At 38.9% G+C, this 19,293-nt stretch overlaps 1 protein-coding gene across 4 annotated transcripts in view; it reads left to right on the top strand.

The window, feature by feature from the left end:
• Positions 1 to 334: 334 nt before the first annotated feature.
• LOC117513554 (sodium bicarbonate cotransporter 3-like) overlaps positions 335 to 19,293 on the top strand; it is a 170,913-nt gene continuing 151,954 nt past the window's right edge. For 3 of the 4 annotated variants that reach the window (XM_034173714.1, XM_034173712.1, XM_034173713.1), the window contains exon 1: positions 335 to 526. In XM_034173714.1, coding sequence (XP_034029605.1) covers positions 482 to 526 — 45 coding nt within the window. In that variant the 5' untranslated portion in view covers positions 335 to 481. The remainder of the gene's footprint in view (positions 527 to 19,293) is intronic. The other variant, XM_034173715.1, reaches the window with a different exon arrangement.

The raw sequence follows: 19,293 nt of genomic DNA, 5'->3' as shown, positions 1-19,293 counted from the left end.
CAGGCAGGAGGAGAAGAGGGAGGACAGAGGAGGTTTCTGGATGTGCTGAGGGAGGACATGCAGGTGGTTGGTGAGACAGAGGAAGACACAGAGGACAGGGTGAGATGAAGACGATTGATCTGCTGTGGCGCCCCCTAACGGGAGCTGTTGAAAGACGAAGAAGAAGAAGAATTTTATTCGGAGACGCTGAAAAAAAGAAAATCTATAAAATTTAACAAAAAAGAAAAAAAAAATCACCCATGCTGGTTTACCGACATGACTCCGCCCATCGCAGATTGGTGAATGTAGAACAATTTCTGCCGCCTGATTGGGCAGATTAACCGTCAGTCTGAAAAGGGCGGGCTTTGCATCCAGAGTTAAATAGTAGACAATTGTGAATAATTGGATGAAAAAAACGTTAAAATAAGTAAATAGGGGTTTTAAAAGTGAATTTGGATGAATCGCGGAGAGAACCGAGGATCTGTGTGGGATTTTTGTGGAGATGGAGGACAGCAGTGAGCAGATGAGACCGCTCCTCCTCACAGCCGTGAGTTCCCTGTGGTTAGCCGGCGGCTAGCAGCTTCCTCAGCACGTTGCCAGCAAACATGGAGCCGCTTTGTATCATCGTGATGTCCTCACGAGTCCGGTTCAGTGTAAATGGTTTAAAAATGTCTGTGAGGACCAGGGTCTTTGGGCAGCCCGGTTCGGAACAGGACTTTCATTGTTGTGAGAGTCCACACTGAAGCCGGGGAGCGCGGTGACCACACGCATTGTTTCTATGGAGAAAGTTTCCGTACCAGACTAGGTTGAAAAGTTTTGTAATTTATATATCAAGCGCAATCGTCAGAACTGTGCACGTGGTAAAATTAGATTACAGTCTTGATCTGCTTATGTAAGGTCTTCTCTTACATTCAGCGTTAGTTACATCCGCTCATCAGCCTGGTTTTTAGCTGATTTTTACAGTTATTGTGAGTCATCTTGACTTTCTCGTCACTTCGCAGCGTCCTGAGAGGCAGTGAATGGTGTTTTACGTTCCTGGTTCATAACTAGGATTAAAACACGCGGGCCGACATCCAAGTGGGTATTAATAATCCATATAAAAAGGTTTCAAGTTAAACTATGAAGTACATCTAAAATATATGCCTATTAAAAATACGCAATCATCGTGATGGTAGATATGTCCAGGTTTGAGTTCTATAATATGACAGTAGTCTTTGTATTATTAATATTTAATTTAATTTGGTTAGTAGTGCTGTCAGAGTTGTGATCTGTTAAAAAAAAAAAAAAAAAAAAGCAACTCAGTTAACTAACACAAAGAATGATCACGCTAGAGACTGAATTTCATTTCCTGATCAGGGAGAGCCAGCATGACCCCTCGTCACTGTCTGTCAGTCAGCTCTGAAGGGTCCGCCCACTCTGCTCCTGGATTTATTCTGAAGCAAGTTGCACACAGACATATTACAAAATAATATTCAAAAGTACAGCTGTGTTTCTTCAGTTAGTTCATATTTGTATTGAGACCTTGTGGTCTTGCTCAGACAGTAATTGTTCTTCAAATTGAGACATTACAGTGCCAGCCTTGAACTAGTGTACAGGCTGTGTTATTCTCTGCTCAAGGCCGAAATATTAATCTGTGTTCAGCAAAAATATAGCTCTAGCAAAACAGTCTGCGCATTCATTAAGCAAAAGGACAAATGTTACTTTTCTCATGGGAGTAGTTATAATGATTACTTCAACAGTTCAGTGTATATTTCTGCTTTTGACAATGAGTGATTATTTAGAAGAATAATGGTGCATGAACTCTTACACATGCATATATGTATATATGGAAAATAGAGAACAGAATCAAAAATAAGATCAAAGGCAGTTCATCAAAGTAAAGGCATTAACAATCATCAAAGTAAAGACAAAGACATTAATATTTGATAATAATATTGACAATGTATAGAAAACTCCATCAAAGTAAAGACAAAGACATTAATATTTGATAATAATATTGACAATGTATAGAAAACTCAGTTCATCAAAGTAAAGACAAAGACATTAATATTTGATAATAATATTGACAATATATAGAAAACTCTATCATTATTCCCCCCTGTTTATCGAATTTAATGTCTACATTCTCAACATAATCACTGTAGAAACGTCAATAAACTTACAAACAGTGTACTTAACCATCATTTTGCCCCGTTTGGATGAGGTGACATGATTCAGCATCCAATAGCAATAACGCAATATAGTAACGGGCCAGTAATAAACCATTAACTGTGGTGGAAATCATCCGTTGAGCCGTTGATCAAGCAAGAGGACAAATCACAATACTTAGTAAGCTAGTTACCCCAGTACATTCAATAATAAGAATTTAAAGGAAGCACATTCATCCATTCCATCAGATACACATTCGTCGAACACCATTTCTTTGTATAAATATTTAAACTGATTGATATTTGGACATTATTGGAGTTTCTCGGGTAGCTTATTCCAATTTTTTGGCCACAAATAGAGACACAGAAGCATTTCCTGGTCATCCTTGCACCCGCAATTTTTAAAACGATGCAAATCCCTTAAATTATATATTCCGTCTCGTTGCATAAAATATCCTTGAATTCTGAGAGGTACTTGCTTAATTTTTTTTTTTTTTTTTTTTTTTTTTTTTACTTTATACAGCAATCAAACAGTCTTAAATGAAATCATGTCACGGAGTTTTTAAAATCTGTGATGTAATAAACAGTGGATTGATATGATCCTGATAACCTGCATTATAAATTATTCTTAATGCTCTTTTTTGAAGGTTGAATAATGGTTGTACTGTAGTTTTGTAGGTATTGCCCCATACTTGCACCATAAGTCAAGTAAGGTGCAATCAGTGTGCAATACAGAGTATGTAGTGATTTACCATTAAGAATGTGCTTTGCCCTGCTTAATATTGCCGTACTTTTTGATACTTTCTTTTGACTATGTTGAATATGTGCTTTCCAGTTGATTCTGTCATTGATGACCGCACCTGACGACTTGTTCTCTTTGACAGGTTCCATATTTACCCCCTGTATGTAGGGATGGGTATCAAGAACCGGTTCCTTTCGGGTATCGTTAAGAAATGGTTCGATCCACCGACATCAATAACCTTTTTACTTAACGATTCCCTTATCGGTCCTTAAGAGTGGCCGTTGTTTTTGGGGGTGTTTATCAGGAAAATTATAATTTCTCTACATTAATTACAGACCCTGCAGCGGGTCTGTAATCAACTTTTCTGCAGCGTGGCTTTGCTTTGAACCTTGAACCAGTCAAAGCAGTGATTCGCAGATCGATGCAGTGCTTCGATCATTGCTTCGTTGATTAATTGTTTTCTTTCGCTTTCCCCCGCTAAAACCCTAAAAAGCATATGGCTGTGAGTATTATTTACCTTTTTTATGTTAAACCGACCTGTTATGGTCTTCTGAAACAGTTGATAGATGTATTTTATAACTTAAAAACGGGACCAATGCTAACACGTTAGCATGTCTATGACATTGTCAGTGTTAAGTTAGCATTAAGCAGTTGCAGCTGTCAAGCGTTTGTTGTTGTAAAAGAGTCAAACGTATTACAAATTGTAATATTTTTTAAATGTATTTTTGTTTATATATTATTAATAATAGCAAGCACAACAATAATAGTAATAATAACTAATGTAATGATTATATACAATTTTAGAGAAAGAGACAAAAATAACGTGAATTAAAAACACAACAGAAAAAATATAAAACCAACTAACAATGAACATACAGAAATAAATAAATACATACATACAGAAATAAGTGTTTCCTGTGAACAGCTCCATTTCATCCCTGTTTTATTTAAGTTTGACTGTTTGTGTCGGTCAAACCATATTTTCAATGTGTTAATTTCTTCAGTGATTTCCTCCTGAACTATCTGCCAAACTAGAAAACTGCTGCATCCTAGTAAGCGCAGAATACTACTGGAATGAATTTGAATAAGGACAGTTGTTTTTTTTTTTTTTTTTTTTCTTCTCACTAAATGGATGCTGCACTCACTGCAGTTTATTGTCTGGAATAGTCCCAGATTGCATTTCAGAGCTTCTAGAATTGAAACATTTTCGTGCAGGTGGTGTTGGGGGGTAATTTTGGGTTTCATCTTTTTTTTGTTTTTCACCACTTTCATCCCTGAATCTGTGAAATCATGAGTCACTTTTGTGCGGATTAAAGTTGCTAACTGGGACTCCTGTGTTGTTGAGAGAAAGAAACGAGAATCGTCCTCTGTTCTGTTCACACAGCTCCAAACGCTGTGCGGCTCTCTGCCGAGTCAAGTTAGAACTGTAGAATCCAGTCAGAATTAATAACTTCAAAGCGAAACACCGTTTTATTTTTATTTATGTACAGAGATCAAGGATACAGTGACCAATTTCATATTTATTTATTTTAAGACTCAATGAAATACATAGAAAACCTGTAAAGCCTACTTTTAGTACAAAATTCACAAGTGGTATCGATAAGGGAATCGATAAGGAATCAGATCGATAAGCAAAATTGATAATGGCATCGATATCGATAAAATCTTATCAATACCCATCCCTACCTGTATGTTTAACTGTATTCGTCCATCTTTTTTATGGTTTCCAAATAACATTATTTTAGTTTTTAGACCAATTTAGTGATAGTTTGTTCATATCGAACCATCTCTTCAACTTTATCATTTCTGATCCCAGATCATCTAGTAATTGTTGCAAATTATCCCCTGAACAAAATAAGTTTGTAACATCTGCAAAGAGGACTGCTCTAAACAGATCCGAGACTTTACATAAATCATTGATATACAATATGAATAACTTTGGTGCCAACACAGAACCCTGAGGAACTCCACAAACAATGTCCAGATATGAAGAACAGCAGTCCCCAAGTTTAACAAACTGTTTCCGGTTTTGTAAATAGCTTTTAATCAAATTCAAAGCCACTTCTCTGATCCCATAAAGTTTTTTCCAATATTTTTGAAAATTGTGACACTAGAAAGACACAGGCCTATGGTTAGTAAAAAGATGCTTGTCACCAGATTTGAATAAAGGTATCACTTTCTTCTGGTCTGAATTGTAACATGGTTCATATATTTTTTTATACCACCACACAGTAAATGCCACAATCACAGCAATAATTGTCAAAATCATCATCAGGGTGCGAAGTTTGCATCCTGCTCTGGCAGCAAAGCTCTCCATAGCTAATACAGTGTTTTGAACAACCTGTTGATATCTGTCCCTGTGTTGTTTTTTTTATTATTATTATTTTTGACAAAGTGACAAAGTTTTTTTATTCGGCACACAAAATATTCAAATAGAAAAAAATGAACAATTCCACAAACAAACACAGACAAAACTAGTGAGTCCGAAAGGGTGTGGGCTGAAGCAAAGCTTATTAGCGCCCACCCCTGCTAGTACAAGTCCAACAATTCTAATCAGTCATATTTATATAAATACAAATTCACTACTACATGTCACAGGGGGGTCACTACTTGCTCACGGGGGGTCGTTTTGACCATTGGGGTTTTTACGTAATTATTGTATGGCCTTGCCTTACAATATAAAGCGCCTTGGGGCAACTGTTTGTTGTGATTTGGCGCTATATAAATAAAATTGATTGATTAATTGATTGACATGTCGACACACAGACATACACATCAATATACTATTCACTTATAATTATATTTATATAGTACCAGATCACAAGAAAGTCGAATCAAGGCACTTTACGCCAGTAAGGACTAACCTTACCAACCCCCAGAGCAAGCACTAGGCAACTGTGGTGAGGAAAAACTCCCTATAAGGAAGAAACCTCAAGCAGACCAGGCTCTTGGGGGTGACCCTCTGCTTGGGCTGTGCCATATATACCTAATATACATACGTATATAGTTTACAAACATAAATATATACATACATATACACAGTCACTTATATACATATACATATACACCTACCCATATCTATATATCTACATACGCATATACATACCCATACATTCAAATATACAATAAGTCCCACTTATAAATTGAACACTCCTTATAAATCAAATTATATTTGCTTCTTTATGATACTTAGACATGATGTTCTTTTTGAGTAGTTTCTTAAATCTTACTAAGGTACTACTCATTCTAACCTCTGTTGAACATTTGTTCCATTTCCTCACCCCAACCACAGACACACAAAAACCCTTTACATTTGTTCTTACTGGTGGTTTCATAAAAATTGCACAACCTCTTAAACTATATCTGGATTCCCTCAATTGGAACAGACTCTGGACATGTCTCGGTAAGGCTTGGTTTTTCGCTCGAAATAAAGTTTGAATTGTAATGTAATCGACCAAATCTATGAATTTTAATACATTTAAAGACACAAATAGAGAATGAGTTGGTTCACGATATTGTTTATTGCAGATGATTCGTATGGCTCGTTTTTGCAAAAGGAATATTGGATTGGTATTTGATTTGTAAGTGTTTCCCCATGACTCAACACAATATGTCATATATGGTACCATCAGAGAATGATATAAAGTAAGTAACCCTTCTTGCAGCAGTATGTCTTTGGCTTTATACAAAATGGCTATAGTTTTTGACAATTTTGATTTCACATAATTTTTTATATATGGTTTCCAGCTAAGTTTATTATCAATTATAACACCTAAAAATTTATTCTCTGTTACTAACTCAATTTCCTTATTGTTTATAGTTAAATTTTTACATTTGGGTGCCTGTTTATTTCCAAATATAATACATTTAGTTTTCCCAAGGTTGAGTGACAACTTATTAGCGTCAAACCAAACCTTAAATTTTTCCAGTTCTTTCTCCACTATGTCCAGAAGCTGTTCAAGATTTTCACCGCTACAGAACACAGTTGTATCATCCGCAAAAAGGACACATCTCAGTGAACTCGACACCCAACTTATATCATTTATATAGATTATAAACAACAAAGGACCCAGCACTGAGCCCTGCGGCACCCCACATGTGACATCCCTGAGTTCATAATTTGTATTATTGAATTGAACATACTGAAATCTGCCTTGTAAATAACTAGCTATCCATTCATATGCCAGACCTCTGATTCCATATTTCTGCAGTTTAATTAATAGTATTCCATGGTTAATTGTGTCAAACTCTTTCTGTAAATAAAAAAAAACACCTATTGTGTATTGTTTATTGTCAATTGCAGTTGCTATACTTTCTACAAAGTCCATCAAAGCATGTGATGTAGTTCGAGACCTTCTGAATCCATATTGTTCTTCACAAATGATGTTATGCTTCAGTAAATAATCATTTAATCTTTTAGCAAATATTTTTTCCAAAATTTTGGAAAATTGTGGCAGGAGTGATATAGGTCTATAATTAGAAAATGTGTGTTTGTCACCAGTTTTAAACAGAGGAATTACTTTGGCTATTTTCATTTGAGAAGGAAATTTACCAGTACTTAGTGACATATTGCAAATATAATTGAACGGTTTTACTATACAATCAATAACTTTTTTAATAAAGCCATATCCAAATTATTAAAATCAGTCAATTTCTTACTTTTTGAACCATGAACCAGATCAAGTATTTCCCTTTCATGAGTACCACCAATGAACATTGAAACAACGTTGAATTATTTAGCCAGAAGTTATTAGTTGATGAGTCAATTTTACTGGCAAGATTTTTACCCACATTAATGAAGTATTCATTAAAGTGTTCAGCAATAGACTCGTCGTTATCAATCGTGATGTAGTTGTTACTCTGAAAAAATGAAGGATAATCTCTAGTTACTCTATTCTTTTTTACTATTTCATTTAATATGTTCCATGTGTTTTTGATGTTATTTCTATTTTTGACAAGTAACTCATTATAATATATTTTTTTACTGAGTCTCATGATATTGATTAACTTATTCTTATATGTTTTATACTTACTTTCAGCTTCCTTAGTTCGTAGTTTTATGAATTGTTTATATAGTATGTTTTTCTTTTTACATGCCCTCTGAAGTCCCTTAGTTATCCATGGTTTGTTGCTATATTGATTTCTATATATTTTGTCAACAAATGGACAGTGTTTATTATACAAACTGGAAAAAAATGGAAATGAAAGCATCATATGACCTGTCAACATCATCAACAAAAACATCTGACCAATTCTGACTTGATAAATCCTCCCTGAAATTATCAATTGTTTCAGGTGTTACTTTTCGACTCATGAATTTGATATTGCTTCGATACATACAACAACCCTCCAATGCAAAGACTGAGAAAACTGGCAAGTGATCACTGATATCACTGACCAGTAGTCCCCCACTAAGATTACCGGATATAACGTTAGTTAAAATATTGTCAATGAGAGTTGTTGTATCCGTAGTTATTCTGCTAGGATGAATGATGGTTGGAAACAGCCCTAAACAGTACAAGGTGTTTATAAATGAGGTAATTTGTGAATGATTGTGAGGGTTTAAAAAATCTATATTGAAATCTCCACAGACAAATAAATGCTTATTTCTGTTGATTTTGTTGTACATTCCTAAGATAATGTCTTCAAAGGTGTCAATATTTGTCCCAGGAGCTCTGTAAATGCAACTAACAACTATGTTTTGGAGTTTATAGATGTAATTTCTATGGTAACACATTCCATGATGTTGTCCACTGTAAATGACGTGTTGTTAATGAGTTTACAGTTATAATCTGACCTTACAAACAATGCAATGCCTCCGCCCCTTCTCGTCTGCCTATTAACCAGGAACAATTCATAACCATCAAGATATACCAGATCTTTATTATCCTCATTTAACCATGTTTCTGAAATTGCAATAACTGAAAAACTTTTTTGGATGTTTTCAAACAATCATTAATAGTGGACAGATTATGAGAAAGACTTCTGCTGTTGAAATGTATAATTGAAAAATCTTCATCATTGATTTTATAATTTTTGAATTGTTCTTCTGTAAAATATTTGCACTGTCTCACAATATTCTCACTGAAAAAGGTATCAGGATCATTTTCAGATTCGAAGGGGTGGTTAGCAGAATTATTATAATTAAATGTATCTAGACAGAGCTCCTGGGCAGAAATAAACGGATCATTATCCTTAGTCATTATGTCTCTCTTGTCTCCGTGTGTAGATGATGTGGATGAGTGGGTTGCTCCAGTCTGCATCATGGTGCTGTGATGTGTTTGAGTCCTCATACCTATTGTTCATATTTGTCCAGCTCCTTGATGTTCCTTATTGCCATAACCTTTGCTTGTTCAGGTGATCCGTTCAGTTTGAAGTCCATGTGTGCTGGAGTTTTCCCTGTTTCTTTAAGAAGCGTGCTTTCCTGGCGATGTCGGCATTCCGTTTGGTGAGATGTTCATTGATGAATACGTTTGTCCCTTTCAGTTTTCTTCCTTGTTTTAACAGTGCTGTTTTGTGTTTTCTGTTGATGAATCTCATGATGACGGTTCATTTATCACCGTCATTTCTCCGGGGCAGAGGGTGGCACGCTTCAATGTTATTTAAATCCATTTCTATACCTTTAGATGAAAAACCTGTTTTTCCACAAAGCTGACCTCCTGTTCACTGGGATCCCCTCAGCTCTCATCTGTTACCGCCCGTGCGTAGCACCGTGGTTTGATGTGAAGACCTGTGATGATGACATCGTTGATTCTGGTGTACTGCTCCAATTCAGCCACTCTATTTTCCAGCTGCACCAGATGCCGGTCTTTCTCGGCGTTCTGGAGCCGTAATGCCTTCACCTCCTCCACCAGATCCATGATTGATTTCTGTTGCTGCTTCACAACAGAAATCTCCTCTGATAGAAAGTCCAGAGATTTTTTAATATCGTCACCTTCCTCCACTGTCAGAACCTTCTTAGGCCCCATGGTCGGCTTATGGGCAGCTTGACGATCGCCGATGTTAACAGCCTGCGTTGTTTGTCACCGGGATGGATCTGCACTGCGCTGGTGCTGTGCGGCCTTGGTGTTTCCGCGCTGATGGATCCGCGGTGGCTACACGAGGCCTCGGGGAAGCGGCACTCGTGACGCGCGGCTTTAATGACGCAGCGCGCGGCCTCAGTGAATTCACCACGTTGGGCGGGCCTCGGACGTTGTTGCTGTCCAGTCGCGGGGCTAAGTTGCCGGTTGAGGTGGTATTCCCACTGTCCGGGTTGGCAAACACCGGCGTGGCAGATGGCAACTACTATTTCAAGGGACAGAGAGAAACTACAGTTCTGGTCTTAAAGATGTCTTCTTTCTTTGGTGACCGTTCAAAAGGTGCAGTTTGTCTGGGCTTAGGGGCTGAAGGTGACAGTTCACAGTCTCAGTTCAGTTCAGCAAGGGACTGAGGGAATCTGGAACTCTTTTTATGTTAGTTCTCTTCAGCTGTAGTGCATAAATCTGTGCTATCATCAGTATGTGTAAAGCATGTTGCAAGTGGAATTAAAATAATGTGTCATGTACTCTGTCATGTGCCCTGTTCTTGACGTTTTCTTCAAACACAGGTGCACAGGAATAGAACAGGATTCTCTTCTCTCCCGTTCTCAAAGATGCAGTTTTGTCTGCTTCTGTCTCCTTGTCTGATCACGTCAGTGCTGTATTTCAAGCTTGTAGTACGTCTGCTTCTGATCCTGATTCAAGTTGACAGGCCTCTCCTTGGTCACAGCTGGTTACTCATCTGCTTCAGGACCCTGGTATCTGCTTCAACCTCTGGTCTGTGTCTTTGTTCACTCCTGGTCACTCTCTGTCTCTGTTATGATGCGCTTCCAGCCGTTGCTGGGCCTATAGGCCATCAGCCAACACTGTTACACGTCGCTTCCCTTGTCTAGTTCGGGATCTTTCAGGTATCTTTGTCTTTTGCAGTTGGATAGATGTACCCAAGATGACCTCTCTGCAATTTTCACTGCAGTGGGGTTGGTTACCAGCACTTGGAATGGACCTTCCCACCTCAGAGATGACCAGTTCTTTCTCTTAATAGTCTTTATCAGCACCCAGTCGCCAATCTGGATCTTATTCTCAGGGCCCTGCACAGAAATAGGAGAGTCTGGTATCTTGTTAGCGTGTATGACATTCTTATGGGATAACACACGTCTCATATAATCAACTAATCCCTCATCCTTACTATCAGGCCCAGCTATTTTCTGTAACTCTGGTATTCTGTAGGGCCTGCCATACAAAATTTTGAATGGCGTAAGGCCAGTCTCTGAGCTGGGTGTTATATGCATGTACAGTTTCACCAAATCCAAACAATAAACCCAGTTTTTTTTCCTGTTTCTTCCATACATTTTCTGAGCTTACTTTTAATTTTCCCATTTGTTCTTTCCACTAAACCTGCACTTTGAGGATGATAAGCACAATGTGTTTTTGCATTTATTTTCAAATGTTCTGTCAAATGTTGGATGATTGTATTTACAAAATGTGTACCATTATCACTGTACATTGTTTCAGGTAGTCCATGTCTTGGAATTATGTCTACAAAGTACCTTTGCAACTGTCAGAGCATCTGCATGTTTAACAGGGAACACCTCTACCCATTTGCTATATGCATCAATCAATACTAGGCAATATTTCATCCCTTCATATTGGTTCAGTTCAATAAAATCCATATGGATCGTTTGAAACGGGTATTGAGGGGTTGGAAATTTTCCTCGTATTAGCTCTCATTCCCCTGCGGGTTATGCTTTGCATAAATTAAACATGCTCTGCAGTAATGTTTTGCATATGCCTGAAATCCAAACGTCACAAAATGAGTATTAACCAGTCCAACCATTCCAGCTGTAGAAACGGGACATTGATTTGCAGCAGGGGTTAGTTACATCTCATGAGAGTTCACATTATTTCAATCAGAACACAGGATGATGAAAATATTGAGTTATTATTATTTGTTGCTTCTACACTGCTGTCAATTCACCCTCACCAACATTAATGCTTTCAACAGGAGCTCAATAAACATGTTACAATAATCAACATAGTCTTACTGTTCACACACTGTACAACCTTCTGCTCTGCTCTTCAGCTGGAGTGATAAATTACACTTTGTTCCCAAAACAAACCACGCTTCAAAAAATAGAACACTGAATGTATTTGGTAACGTCAATGCAACGTAATGCAAAACAACATCAAAGCTGGAATTGATTACATCAAACAGAACAATATCCCTCTAAATTTATCAGTAACAAACACCTTTAAAACACTAGTATTTCAATTTATTAATTTATATAGCGCCAACTCACGACAAAGTCGCCCCAAGGCACTTCACACAATTCACAACAACACAAATTAATCTAAAATCAAAATGAAAAACAAGAAAAGCACAATAGAAAGATAAAACACAGAAGAACAAATGGAAATTACAATGCAAGCACAAACAAATTAAATTAATGATAAGACAGTCTAAAAAAAAGTGGGTCTTCAGTCTTGATTTAAAAGTCTCCACCGTGTCAGATTGCCGAATAACAGCAGGTAGATCATTCCAAAGAGTCAGACCACGGTAGGAGAAGGCTCTATGCCCCACAGACTTCTTGTTCATCCTCAGAACACACAGAAGCCCTGCGAACACAAGGGCCTCGCAGGTACGTAGGGCTTAACCAAGTCCACCAGGTAGGAAGGTGCCAGTCCATGAACAACTTTATAAACCAACAATAAAACTTTAAAATCCGATCTGGCAGAAACCGGTAGCCAATGAAGGGATGCCAGAATGAGAGTAATGTGGTCAAACCTTCTACTTTGTGTCAAAAGTCTGGCAGCAGCATTCTTTACCAACTGAAGTCCTCGAATGCTAGAATGCGACAGGCCAGAAAATAAAACATTACAATTATCCAGTCTGGAAGAAATAAACGCATGTATCAAAGTCTCAGCATCAGCCATAGACGGGATGGGACGAATCCTCACCACATTTCGCAGATGAAAGAAGGCAGTCCTCATAATGTCTCTAATGTGGGGACCAAAAGACAATGTAGGATCGAAAAGTACTCCAAGATTCCTCACTTTGTCCGTATGATGCACAACACACGAACCAAAATTAAGCGCCAACTGGTCAAAATGATGCCGATGTCTGGCTGGACAAAGAACCATCATTTCAGTTTTATCAGAATTCAAGAGTAGGAAATTACTAGACAACCAACTTCTCATAGATATAAGGCAATCTTCCAAGGTTTTTATATGGGCAAGATTACCAACAGTTACCGGCATGTACAATTGAGTATTATCAGCATAACAATGAAAGGCAATCCCGTAATGCCGCAGAATATGCCCAAGGGGCGCTATATAAAGTGTGAAAAGCAAGGGGCCTAACACAGACCCCTGTGGAACCCCAAATTTCATTTTACCAAGACCAGAAGTAGTGTTATTCTACACAACACAATAAGAACGACTGGACAAGTATGACGTCAGCCAAGCAAGAACACTTCCAGTAATCCCAAAGTAATTTTCCAGCCTATCAAGTAAAACACGATGATCCACAATATCAAACGCAGCACTAAGATCCAAGAGCACTAATACCATTGTGGTGTCCGAATCCATTGCACACAGTAAATCATTCACCACTCTAATAAGCACTGTATCTGTAGAGTGATGTTTTCTGAAAGCAGACTGAAGTGACTCAAAAAGATCATTCTCAGTAAGAGCTGCTGTGAGACCACTTTTTCCAGAATTTTAGAACAGAGACAGATTTGATATCGGCCTGTAATTACTCAATACACCAGAGTCAAGACCATATTTCTTAAGCAATGGTTTAATCACTGCAGATTTAAAACACTCAGGAACAGAACCAGAACTTAATGAAAGATTAATGGTGCCTTTAATACCATGCCATAGGTATTAAAGGCACTGCGCTGCGGTGGTTTGAATCATATTTGTCTAATAGATTACAATTTGTTCATGTAAATGGGGAATCTTCTTCACAGACTAAAGTTAATTATGGAGTTCCACAAGGTTCTGTGCTAGGACCAATTTTATTCACTTTATACATGCTTCCCTTAGGCAGTATTATTAGATGGTATTGCTTAAATTTTCATTGTTACGCAGATGATACCCAGCTTTATCTATCCATGAAGCCAGAGGACACACACCAATTAGCTAAACTGCAGGATTGTCTTACAGACATAAAGACATGGATGACCTCTAATTTCCTGCTTTTAAACTCAGATAAAACTGAAGTTATTGTACTTGGCCCCACAAATCTTAGAAACATGGTGTCTAACCAGATCCTTACTCTGGATGGCATTACCCTGACCTCTAGTAATACTGTGAGAAATCTTGGAGTCATTTTTGATCAGGATATGTCATTCAAAGCGCATATTAAACAAATATGTAGGACTGCTTTTTTGCATTTACGCAATATCTCTAAAATCAGAAAGGTCTTGTCTCAGAGTGATGCTGAAAAACTAATTCATGCATTTATTTCCTCTAGGCTGGACTATTGTAATTCATTATTATCAGGTTGTCCTAAAAGTTCCCTAAAAAGCCTTCAGTTAATTCAAAATGCTGCAGCTAGAGTACTGACGGGGACTAGAAGGAGAGAGCATATCTTACCCATATTGGCCTCTCTTCATTGGCTTCCTGTTAATTCTAGAATAGAATTTAAAATTCTTCTTCTTACTTATAAGGTTTTGAATAATCAGGTCCCATCTTATCTTAGGGACCTCGTAGTACCATATCACCCCAATAGAGCGCTTCGCTCTCAGACTGCAGGCTTACTTGTAGTTCCTAGGGTTTGTAAGAGTAGAATGGGAGGCAGAGCCTTCAGCTTTCAGGCTCCTCTCCTGTGGAACCAGCTCCCAATTCAGATCAGGGAGACAAACACCCTCTCTACTTTTAAGATTAGGCTTAAAACTTTCCTTTTTGCTAAAGCTTATAGTTAGGGCTGGATCAGGTGACCCTGAACCATCCCTTAGTTATGCTGCTATAGATGTAGACTGCTGGGGGGTTCCCATGATGCACTGTTTCTTTCTCTTTTTGCTCTGTATGCACCACTCTGCATTTAATCATTAGTGATCGATCTCTGCTCCCCTCCACAGCATGTCTTTTTCCTGGTTCTCTCCCTCAGCCCCAACCAGTCCCAGCAGAAGACTGCCCCTTCCTGAGCCTGGTTCTGCTGGAGGTTTCTTCCTGTTAAAAGGGAGTTTTTCCTTCCCACTGTAGCCAAGTGCTTGCTCACAGGGGGTCGTTTTGACCGTTGGGGTTTTACATAATTATTGTATGGCCTTGCCTTACAATGTGAAGCGCCTTGGGGCAACTGTTTGTTGTGATTTGGCGCTATATAAAAAAAATTGATTGATTGATTGATTAACAATTTCCAACACAGTAGGCCCAAGAACGGGCCACAGCTCCTTAAACAATTTTGTTGGTATAGGATCAAATAGGCAGGTTGTGCTTTTTGTAGATGTCACGAGCTTTGTTAGCGCGTCTAGTGAAATAGTATCATTCTGTAAATCTAGGTGTCACTTCATTATTAACACCTACCTCCGCAGCAGGGTGTAGAGATTGAGCCAAAGCATGTTTAGATATGCTCAATCTATTGTCTTCTATTTTTTTCTCAAAGTACTCCAAGAAGTCTTGAGCTATAAATGGAGAAGGACTAACAGGTGACTGACCTGTTAGTCCACTAAGAAATGTTACAGTATCAAACAAAAATTTTGAGTTGTGCTTATTTTTATTGATCAAATCCGAATAGTAAGCCCGCTTTGTAGTCCATAGTGCATGCTTATACTCTGCAACTGCATCATGCCATGCAGAGTGGAACACCTCTAATTTAGAGCTATGCCACTTCCGTTCCAGACCTCTAGCCTTCTGCCTGAGGTCCCGCAAGTATCCATTAAACCAAGGCGACTGCACTTTGGGAAGGCAAGGCCTTAATAAAGGAGGCGCCATCTCATCAAGTGTAGTTTTGAGTACCAAATTCAAACCATCCACCAGACTGTCCACTGATTGAGCATTCTGCAAAGTTGAAGCTAAAAGACCAGGCAATCTGGCTTCAACTTCAGTCCTAGTTGAAGGTTTAATGCATCGCCGCAGTAATAGGCCAGGTTGTTGCTCCACTAAACGCGGTAATGTAAATGTAAACTTAATAAATGAATGGTCAGAGGCCACCGATGCAAGGGGCAGTATACTAATATTCATGACAGCCATACCTCGTACCAAAACCAAATCCAGGGTATTACCACAAATATGTGTTGAGCCCTGAATACACTGCTGAAATCCCAATGCATCTACAATCTCCATAAATGATTTACAGAGGGGATCAGAGGATCGATTCATATGAATGTTAAAATCACCCATAATCAAAATAATATCAGCATTAGTTGACAAGTTAGAAACAAACTCACCAAATTCATCCAGGAATTCAGAATATGGGCCAGGGGGCCTATAAACAATGACAAAATAACACGACTGATGTCCATGCTTCTGCCCCAAACAATATGTAACATCATGGGCAGAGCGGAGAATCAGATGCTCAAACGATCCATACCTGTAACCCCCAACAGTTACTAACGTAAACCTAGACTTAGCAATACCCTAGCAATACCCCCACCCTGCTTCACACCACGGGAAACATGACTAAATGTGTATGCTGGTGGGCACGCTTCATTCAGGGGAAGAACAACTGTAGGTTTAAGCCAGGTTTCACACAAACCAATCATATCCAAATGGTGATCCACAATTAAATCATTGATCAACATAGATTTTGAAGACAATGATCTTGGGACCAGCACTCAGAATGTACTGGATGCACACCCCATGTAGCTGAGTTACTGAGGCAAGATACTGCAATGTTCAATTGAAGCAGTCAATCTGAATTTTCTTCTTTTCCCCCAGACAGAAAAGAATCAACCCACACAAATTTCAAACCAACACCACACAAAAATATATCACACAACAATAAATCCAATCATTAATCACTCTACTGAAATATAATCTTGATCATCTTTGCTTAAAATCTGTTAAGTAGGTGAAACTAACCAACTTTTACACCTTATCCAGTGTACAAAAATATTTTAACCACTTCATCCCAGTTACATGATCATTCAATATGGAAAGTAGGAAGATGATAGTATTTATTGTCTTTGAGTTATCATCTTAACAAGCTGAAAAGTTTTATTTCATCAACAGATTTATTTCAGAATTCTCCCTCAAAATACTCTATCTTTTACCCTGGACACCAACTCACACTCATATACACGTACAAAATTGATTAATGTGCACTTATTTCTCAGTATCTTAACTCAACACTTTAAAATGTTGAAGTGCCAGCGACTGTGACCTTGACAGTTTTATCTAAAACAATTCACAGTAATTACACACAATCTGTCTATATAGCGACAGCAGAATAAAAGTAAGGAAAAAATTGATAAGTATAATCTTCTAGAAAAGAAAGAACTGCAACCTTATATGTACATAAACAAAATTCATGTTGAAAACGGAGGACTCCTTATCTTTGCGAGAGTGTACATTTACGTGCAAAGTGTCCATTCTTCCCACACTTCCAACATGTCAATTTCCTCTTTATCTCACCACGGGCTTTGCCTCTGGCCGCTCTGCGGCGCTGACCTTTGCCCTTTCCTACAAAATACACTTCTTCCTCACACATCATTATGACTGCTCCGGCAGGTTTAAAAACTTCTGTGTTTGGTGCAAAAGCATGGTCTGGTGTATTTTTCACTCCACATCTCTCTTGCCTTTTTGTAAATTCACTGGTGTTCTCTTTTATGGTATCAAATGACTTTGTTGTGGAGTTTAACTGTAATTTTCCCAAGAAGTTAACTGTCTCTCACCACATTTTTAAGTGTTCAGGTGATGCTGGATCTTTGGTCATCATCTGTGGTCTGGTGAGTGTAGGGAGGTGGAGGAGGTGCACTTGCTGTAGCTTCAGCATTATCTGCGGCTGGATAAAGGGCTGTGCCTGCATTCTGCGGAGGGGGCCTCTGGCTCCCTCCCGGTGTGTCGTTATCAATTTCATTTTTATTATAAAAGATGCTCTTAAGGTTGTCTTGTCTCTGCTTCAGTTTGTTTTTGACTTTATTCTCAGCCTCACGCTGCTTGTATGCTTCACTTTTCCACCATATACCTGAAATCATTAGACTGTGGTCGTGTGTCATGTTTACTGTGAGAACAACAGCAGTTACCCATTTTAGCTGTTTGTGGGGTTATCTCAGAGGGAGATCTAAACGAACAGGCTGTTGTTCTTTTTTCACTGTTTGGTCACCGATCAGTCTGAAAAGTGTCACCACTTCGACCTCTGAGAGGTGGGTGACCTTGCTTAGGGCTTCTTTTCAGACTCTTAGGTTCACAAACAGGTGTGGTGCGTGTAGAACGCTTACAACCTACTTCACAGACAGGGCTTCGTTTCTGCCAGTGGGTTAAAACTGGTGACAGGCCCCCACGATTCAGTTGTGTCCTCAGTCATAAAAACACACACATTCACACAAACACATTCACACCTCTGCGCTTCAGCTGTTATCACTTTTTAGCTCCGCTGTTATCACGCTTCTGCTCCAGCCGGTTTTTATATCAGAATTTTACGGCTCGCCCACTGAAGGTTTCACCAACCTAACACTGTACAGTTTTTTTTACGCGCTGATCTGGACCCGAAAGTGGTCTTGAAGTTGTCTCTTGCTTTTTTAATTGCCAATTGTAACCGCTGCCGCCTCAATCAGGAGCCAACAGCCACATCAGGTTCAGCACGAGCACGCGGCTCTGTAACAGATGGTCTTTAACCGCTGCGCCACCTGACTTTTCTCTTTCTCTCCCAGAGAGTAAAATTTAACACTTTACAGCCAGGCTTTAGCCTCACACCTTACAGTGTTTAAGCCAAGAGACAAACAAAAAAAGACATGACGGTGTTTTTCCTCGCAGTGGTCCCGGCCACACACACACACGTGCACATAAAGAAAAGCCGTCTCACCTGCGATCACACTCTGTTGCTGAAGTCCATATGCCTTCACCCCGTTAGGCGCTGACCCGTTAGGGAGGAGACCCGTCCCCCCGGAAAAGGGTCTGCGGGAATTAGTCCTGGCCGTGGCCACGGTCTTCCAACGGGGTCCTCCGTCACGGGCCGACCACCGTTCTGGTCTATTGGCATCCAGCTTTCGAAGGACCAAGATGTCAGAGTTGTGATCTGTAAAAAAAAAAAAAAAAAAAAAAAAAAAAAAGCAACTCGGTTAACTAACATCAAGAATGATCACGCTAGAGACTGAATTTCATTTCCTGATCAGGGAGAGCCAGCATGACACCTCGTCACTGTCTGTCAGTCAGCTCTGAAGGGCCCGCCCACTCTGCTCGTGGATTTATTCTGAAGCAAGTTGCACACAGACATATTACTAAACAATATTCAAAAGTACAGCTGTGT

Source organism: Thalassophryne amazonica, chromosome 7 (genome assembly GCF_902500255.1).
Source record: "Thalassophryne amazonica chromosome 7, fThaAma1.1, whole genome shotgun sequence".
Lineage (NCBI taxonomy): Eukaryota > Metazoa > Chordata > Actinopteri > Batrachoidiformes > Batrachoididae > Thalassophryne > Thalassophryne amazonica.
The sequence above is the reverse complement of the archived record's forward strand: the minus strand, read 5'-3'. Positions and strand labels throughout refer to the sequence as shown.